Below are 7203 nucleotides of genomic sequence, written 5' to 3'. Positions count from 1 at the left end.
GTCGTTCCAGTTTATCAACAGCAAAAATGGTGATTTGTGGCCTCCTCGAAGGTCTCGATGAAGATGGGATGAATGAGCCGGAAGCTCATAGATGATCCATAGATAACATATTTTATAGGTGCGTTCAATTACATTAACCCGATTTAATTCGTAAATAGAAGTTGGTTCACCTTCAAATAATATTAACCAACAAAGCTGCAACACTAACAGCATATTTTATCTACTTATCAATTTCTAAAAAAATAATATTTATGTGAATACTTGATTAGAATATGAATGATGCAGTTTTGCCAGTTTGTGTTGTAGACAATATTCAGAAAGAATATAAGCGTTAAAACATCCTTAAAGACAAAAGACGTTATGCATAGATTGTTATGTCAGGGCTCTCATCTTTTATACCTGAATTGTTTCCATCTTTATTTTAAAAATGAAATGAAAATAATGAAAAATTACAAAGTAGTTACAGGCAAATTTGTTAGTTCGTAGTAAATACACTAATAAAGGGTGTTAATAACATTTACATTTCAATTCTTTTGTAAAATAATAAACATTATTTATGTATTTCATTGGTATTTCCGTCAGACGATCACAGAACAGAGCATAGGATTGTCATTTGTCAATTGTAAAATAGATTCTTTTCCTTCTGTTTCCGGTAAAGTAGTACAAGACAACATGGTAAGTAGTTGGGTTAATTTATATTGCCAATAAATTACTGATTTTAATTTTTATTTTTAAAAAACATTAACTGTAGATATGGCTTACCCTTAATACAATTTATGTTTGGCAATAGATTTTCCTTCACTTTTATTAAAAATAATCAAAAACAACTGATCATAACCTTCATTTAATTTAATTTACTCACATGTATTTTATACCCATTTGTTTTCCAGCCGTTCTCACGTTTTGTAGAAACTGGGCGAGTAGCTTTAATTTCGGATGGACCAGACAAAGGCAAACTTGCTGCAATTGTAGATGTAATCGATCAAACTAGGGTAAGCACAAATTTTTTAATTTATACTATTTTTTAAGTTGTAATTGTAAACAAAACTACATTATGATGATCCATTTATGATAGGAATTGCCGTCTGATACATATATGAAGCTGTGTTATTAACTGAGTATAATGTTATATTAACAATAATCTTACTATTATTGGTAATTTCACTCTAAGTTAGTGCTATTTTTAGGTTTTGGTTGATGGCCCAGAAACAAAAGTTTCCAGACAACCAATAAGGTTAAATCAAATACATTTGACCAAATTGAAAATTCGCTTTCCTTACACAGGATCAACTCGTGTTGTAAGGCAAGCTTGGAAACAGGGAAAAATAAATGAGAAGTGGTCTCAAACTGTTTGGGCTCAAAAGCTAATAGCCAAGAAGAAGGTATGTACATTTGAAAATAGTAAAATAACCATGTAACAGTTATCGTTCTCTTTTAGCGTGTGCAGCTTACTGATTTTGATAGGTTTAAACTCAGAAGGGCAAAATCAGTAAGAAACAAAATCCGTACTGAAGCATACTACCGATTGAAAAAGGTGGCTTCCAGGGATGGTACTTTGTATGGTAAAAAGAAAATGCCTAAAAGTGGAGCTAAACCTAAGCCCAAACCCAAGAAAGAAAAAGCTCCTAAGAAAAAATAAATTGTAATTTAACTGTTAATAAAACTTTTTTAAATACAATTTTTATTTCATTAAGCTGGTTAAAACTTGTAATTAGGGCATTAGTTGGAATACTGTTTGTCAGAAGTAGTTCATGTCTAATTTATTAAATAATATAATTTTGATAATGTAAAAATCACGAATTGATTTCTGAAAAATAGGAAAATTTTTTAAAATAAAATTCGTTATAGCATTAAAAAGAATATTAGATTGCATGAAACGTCTGGTACACAATTTTTTCAATGTTTAAGGAAGTGTATAGTTATTGTAGTTGGGCAACTAATATTAAAACTGATGCAATCATTTCAGCAGAGAAAAATTGAATTTGAAACTGGGAATTCCTGTTTTGTTTAATATTTATTTATCCTGAGCGGATGCGGTTTTTGCAGAGAATTATCGGCTACATTATGTGTTCTACATGACCACATGTAATGTGACATGTTTGTCAAAATCTAAATTATTAAAAAAATTCTAATATTGATTTAAATAATGCAGGAAGTATTTACACTGAATTCTTTATTTTACAATAAAAAAAGCAAAGAATGTGGAGATTCCAATTTTAGCGAAGAATTTAAAATATTTTACTATATCCTATACACTGTGCAAGCCGGTGAGTACATAACGATAATGCAAGATTATGCAATTACAAATTAAAGTATATAGTGAGGATTTAAAATAAATCAGAAATAGTTATAAAAGAATATGATTACAGTAGAATATGACATTTGAAAAAAATACTATATGAAAATATGTAATGTAAATGATGAACAAATTAATAGAAGAATACAATAATGCAAATTAAATAATTTAATAACGAATTTGTGTAAATCAATGCATCGCAACTAGGTAACATTTAAAATGTGGCCAACAGACTGGAAAACCGAGATCTCTAGATGGAGTGATCTTTACGTGGATAAGTACCACCATGTGATGGATTAAAATATACTTTATACGGATTCTTAGGCACTTAATTCGAGTTCCATAGGAAGACGGAAAAATGGTTATAATAAGTAAGGTTTAAACGTCAATGACGACGACTTTTTTTAACCAAAAAGAGAAGAGATTGAAGATAAATTACAATATTAAAAGTGATGGCCTTAGATATCATTACATGAGTTTTTAAAGAAACGCTTACTTGTGGTGTAAATGGATTGTAAAAGATCGACTTGAATTTACCCTCGCCACTTTATAATACTACATATCTAGCGTTTTCCATATATAGTATTTGCTAGGCTTTCGCGGCAAGCAAAATAATCGTATTCGGATTAGGGGTTTTCACCTTGAATTTTTTTTTTTTTGATGGATGTTTCGATACTGCCGTTCAAAAGTTTTTTTGATTAAGATGAATTACTAAATGCGTCATCGGCGTAAAAATCTATAAACAAATACATACATTACTTAAGCTTTCACGACTGGCGTCCTTAGTACAATTACTGTCTTCAGGCTTTCTGATCATTGTCTAGTTAGCACTACGCAATACCTAAGCCCGAGAAGGGCAACGTGCTTCCCTTGAAAATGCCCGTCGTAATTGTAAGCGAAACGTCGGGAAACAATTTCTAAATACAATGGGCAGAAAGCCCGAAAACAATTGTACATACAATGTTGTAGGCATTGTGATTCAGTTGTAAGTCATATATTATTTCAGTTGCATCAATATCCGCCATGTTTCTAAAATGGGTAGAATTATCTCCCCACGAATCGTTAATATTGAATAATATAATGAGAAACACTTTTAATGAAAAATTAATTAATTGCTACCAACCAATTCTGCAGGCTTTTAACAAATGGGCAGAAATTCAAGATATTGATGGTATACATACAAAGAAATTATTATTACGAAACATTAATTACACACTGGGAGCTTATTCATTTATGTAAAGTAACTGCAGGCTAATTTTTGTAAAAATTAAATTTACCATATTTATTAGAATTTGTTCGCACAAATATGTATATCTTTTAAAAATAGGAACTGAAATTCATTACGAAATTGTCATATAACAAAATAGTTTCTTGAAAAAAAAAAAAGCATTAAAAAATTTGTATTGGTAACAAATAAAAAATTTCATTATTTTAGGTGCTACTGGTTTCACAAAAATTCCATACGAAATTAAATTGTTAGAAAAAACAGAAAAAATTATTAAACGGATATTAATAATTATGGATGTATCGATAAATCAAATAAAATTAAAAGGAAAATTGTTAAATGTAATAAAAAAATAAATAATAACCTGTTTATTTCAAAACGGCGTTTCATTCACAGCCTAAATTTCAAATTTCAATGGTTTCTTTTTACTGCTGGTGTTTTGCTGTTTACTTTGGATTGGGCCATTAATAAATTCTATATCATCATTATCATCGTTATCTTCTTCATGTGCTTGTGGTTGCAAAACAGCATCACTATTACAAATAACTCGTACACATTCCGAACGTGGAATTATTGTGGACTGCTCTTTTAGAGGTTTTACCTTCAAATAATGAATTTATAAAAAATAGTCTTTTTTATTAAAAAATAATGTCTCAATATCCTCTTAAATTGACTGTTACGGATGTATTATATGCTTAAAAAATGAATAAGAGTAACAGGAAAATGATAAATTACTGCACTATTACACTATTAATAACATACATACAATAACTTACCCTTTTAAATTTTTTAAAATCTTTTCGATTTGAATTTGAAACAGCATTAATTGAGAGTGTATTGGCTTTAGGTTTACACTTAATAAGATTTTTTTCTACGATAACGACAGAATTCCTGAAGGAATTAACAAACCGTAACATTTCTTCATCAATATCTTCTTGTTTACAGACTTCTTCAATTTTATTCGTTGAATTGTTTATTGAAATCCACGATCCAGATAGGATATTTGTCGTTGAATTTTGATTTGTCTTGCCAGACGAAGAAAAATGATTTGTCGAACTTTTCAAAATTTTGCTTTGTAATAAAGATATATTATCAACCTCATCTTTATCTAAATTTATCTTTTTAGTTATTTCCACTAAACTGTTTTGCTTTTCATCTGGTTCAACAAAGTCAAACTTACGTTTTTTTGGTTCTGCTGTAGAAATCTATGGAATATTAAAAATGCTTTATCAAAAGACCTAATGACAAAACACTTTCTAATGAAAGCGTGTATTATGATAAACAATATATCAAAACGATAAAAAGTAACTATTGTAAGTTTTTTGAGGTGAAACTTCTTTGCAACTTTTATAAATTCATTTATAAAATCGTATTGATACTTTATGGATACGGAAATAGAGTCGTGATAGAAAAAGTCTGGCTAGGAGTTTTAATTTATCTTTATCATTTATGTAAAAGTTACTTTGATAGCTGTTTCATGTTCGATAGTTTTAATGGATCTTAATTAATGGGTAAATGTAATAATTACAATATAATAGACTCTTCTTATTAAATGTTACCCAAATAGAACCAAATAAGATCTACAAATTAAGTAATAGATTCACTTACGCTATTTTCTTTAGTTTCCGATGTACCTGATGACGAATCTTTATCACCTTTTTTATTAGTAAAAATATCGAAAGCGTTGTTTGCTTTGGTGATTTCCTTATTTTTCCTAAAAAAAAATATTAAAAGGAATATTTTCATATAACACATTTAAACGTTACTTGTTGATAAAGACAGCAAAATTTTCTGTTAACATTTTCGCTTTTTTTGATATGTTTTCAGTCAACTTGTCGACGTGATCTTCGGCAATTCTTTTATTTGCTACTTTAGGTTCAGCAAACGTACTATTGATTTTGGGTGCAAAATTTTGACTACTACAAGACGAATTATCAAATGAGGGAGGAATTGTAGCATTGTTTTGAGTATTTTTGGAATGTTCTTCTTGTTGCGTCTGAGTTTCTGTTACAAGTATTTTACATGGAGCTGCTAATTGACTGGATGTTGCCTTTAATAATGCAGCATTTCTATCAAAGTTAGGATTGCAATCTTTTTCGCAAGAACAGTTTACAATTGCAAGGGCTAATTCTGTAAATGGAATCAAACGTTTTCCTGTTTGCTTTAGATGTTCTATCAGATCTATCAATTCTTGGGATTGTATTTTTGTTGGACTATCTGTATTCTGTACAATTAAATACTCTTTCTCAGGATTATCTATATCTTCTTTTTTTATATGTTCCTTTTCCCAAGATATACATTGTCCTCCTTAAAATATGAAATATATCACCACAAAAAATAAATTAATTTTATATATTGATGCTTAAGTAAATTAAAAGAGCAAAGAATATACCAGCAGCTACACATTTGAAAATTAGTATTACTTTTGACATAAAGGCACAATAAAAACTGTTAGGAGTAACTTATTTATGTGATTTCCTGGTATATCCTTTAATCTAAACATTTTTTTAAACTATATTACCTGCATATTTTATGACCAACTCCACAGTTTCTTTATCAGCTTCTGTCATAAAAACAAATACTTTATTACGGAATAGGTGTTTTCTTTCTTCTTTGAAATCTAATGGTAAATTTTTGTTTAACATTATTTCTGTACAAGGTGGTTTGTAATTGTTAGGATCAGGTGGGGAATGATTTTCTTTGACATTCTTTGCAAAATCTTCCCAAAACTTTACTGTAACTATTGGTTTTCCTTCTATCAGACAACACAACATCTTTACAGTAAGTTTTAATTCGTTGACTGTTAAATGAGTACATTCAGGTGTCCAATTACTTACACAACATCCATTTAAAAAGTTTATTTGACAAATTACTTTTTTCTTTTCTTCTTTGGTTAAACATGAGTGTGCTGTTACTATGTTTATACAACCTACTCTAAAAGATCCAATTTAATTTACATCATTCTGATGTACCAAGATTAAGTTATGCACAAAATAACTGCTTCATTAGACATTACTCACTTATAAATACTTTCAAATGCTCCAAATTTAATTGTATTTCCAGGACTTAAAATTGTATCTTCATGAGGTTGAAGTTTTGTATTATCAACATATGTCTTGTATTTTGCTCCACAATCAACCAAAATTATTCTGTTGCTCTATAAGAAATTTACAATCAAATTAAAAATGATAAAGCACATATTTAAATAACAACTCCATAATTTATGTCTGGTATTTTGACATTGTCCTCTAAAGAAATTTAGAAGTAATTCACATTTAAAAAACATAAATACAAAAACTTACATCTAATTTTAAAAGAGCATGATTACGACTTATAGACTGATCATTTGTTAAGAGAATATCTGCATCCTTTCTCCCAATAGTGTATTTATCTTTTAATAAATACAATATCGAACCTGCAACAGTACAACACATTAGAATGCTGAATTATTACAATAATTTACCTTTACCTTCCTTATCTTTTAAGTAAAACAACATTTCCAGCGCAATGAAATATGGAAAGTGTAACTTTAAAAATGTTTGTATTACATTTATTTTATTTAATAACTCGAACAATACCTTTTGAAAAATCCGAAAATTCCGTTCTATTTTTTCTAACCTCAAACCTTTACGACCCTAGATTAAATTGTGACCATAGATAATATTGTGACTGATTACAACTA

At 28.9% G+C, this 7203-nt stretch overlaps 2 protein-coding genes and 1 long non-coding RNA gene across 4 annotated transcripts; 2 read left to right on the top strand and 1 right to left on the bottom strand.

The window, feature by feature from the left end:
* Nucleotides 1-565: 565 nt before the first annotated feature.
* LOC108742969 (60S ribosomal protein L14) lies at nucleotides 566-1678 on the top strand. The gene is made up of 4 exons (XM_018478340.2): nucleotides 566-675; nucleotides 891-992; nucleotides 1188-1382; nucleotides 1439-1678. The coding sequence occupies exons 1-4, from the start codon at nucleotides 673-675 to the stop codon at nucleotides 1637-1639; spliced, it is 501 nt and encodes a 166-aa protein (XP_018333842.1). The 5' UTR covers nucleotides 566-672; the 3' UTR covers nucleotides 1640-1678.
* A 502-nt stretch (nucleotides 1679-2180) lies between these two features.
* On the top strand, nucleotides 2181-3840 carry LOC112905071. The gene is made up of 3 exons (XR_003231546.1): nucleotides 2181-2267; nucleotides 3303-3467; nucleotides 3732-3840. It is a non-coding gene; the product is annotated as an uncharacterized LOC112905071 (long non-coding RNA).
* Nucleotides 2452-7167, bottom strand: LOC108742978 (nibrin). Of its 2 annotated transcripts, XR_003231545.1 has the most exons (10): nucleotides 6991-7167; nucleotides 6824-6936; nucleotides 6542-6678; nucleotides 6043-6455; nucleotides 5288-5828; nucleotides 5130-5235; nucleotides 4298-4726; nucleotides 3886-4122; nucleotides 2793-3032; nucleotides 2452-2694 (listed from the first exon to the last, which is right to left on the bottom strand). XR_003231545.1 is itself a non-coding variant. In XM_018478355.2 (9 exons), exons 1-8 carry the CDS (start codon nucleotides 7016-7018, stop codon nucleotides 3919-3921), a joined length of 1971 nt encoding a protein of 656 aa, XP_018333857.1. In that variant the 5' UTR covers nucleotides 7019-7167; the 3' UTR covers nucleotides 2452-3032; nucleotides 3886-3918. The 2 variants fall into 2 exon arrangements, 1 of the variants encoding a protein (XP_018333857.1); XM_018478355.2 differs by having other exon boundaries at nucleotides 2452-3032.
* Between the last annotated feature and the right edge of the window lie 36 nt (nucleotides 7168-7203).

The sequence above is a fragment of the Agrilus planipennis genome, unplaced genomic scaffold (assembly GCF_000699045.2).
Source record: "Agrilus planipennis isolate EAB-ADULT unplaced genomic scaffold, Apla_2.0 scaffold381, whole genome shotgun sequence".
NCBI classification, from domain to species: domain Eukaryota; kingdom Metazoa; phylum Arthropoda; class Insecta; order Coleoptera; family Buprestidae; genus Agrilus; species Agrilus planipennis.
The sequence above is the reverse complement of the archived record's forward strand: the minus strand, read 5'-3'. Positions and strand labels throughout refer to the sequence as shown.

What these genes read in the sequence shown, in the direction of transcription:
- LOC108742969 (XM_018478340.2), top strand. An exon ending in ATGTAATCGATCAAACTAGG is followed by an intron (nt 993 to 1,187) that starts GTAAGCACAAAT and finishes TGCTATTTTTAG; the next exon opens with GTTTTGGTTGATGGCCCAGA. An exon ending in AGCTAATAGCCAAGAAGAAG is followed by an intron (nt 1,383 to 1,438) that starts GTATGTACATTT and finishes GTTCTCTTTTAG; the next exon opens with CGTGTGCAGCTTACTGATTT.
- LOC108742978 (XM_018478355.2), bottom strand. Translation starts at nt 7,018, where the DNA reads ATGTTGTTTTACTTAAAAGATAAGGAAG. An exon ending in GCATTTGAAAGTATTTATAA is followed by an intron (nt 6,456 to 6,541) that starts GTGAGTAATGTC and finishes TGGATCTTTTAG; the next exon opens with AGTAGGTTGTATAAACATAG. An exon ending in ATTTTAAAAAATTTAAAAGG is followed by an intron (nt 4,123 to 4,297) that starts GTAAGTTATTGT and finishes CATTATTTGAAG; the next exon opens with GTAAAACCTCTAAAAGAGCA.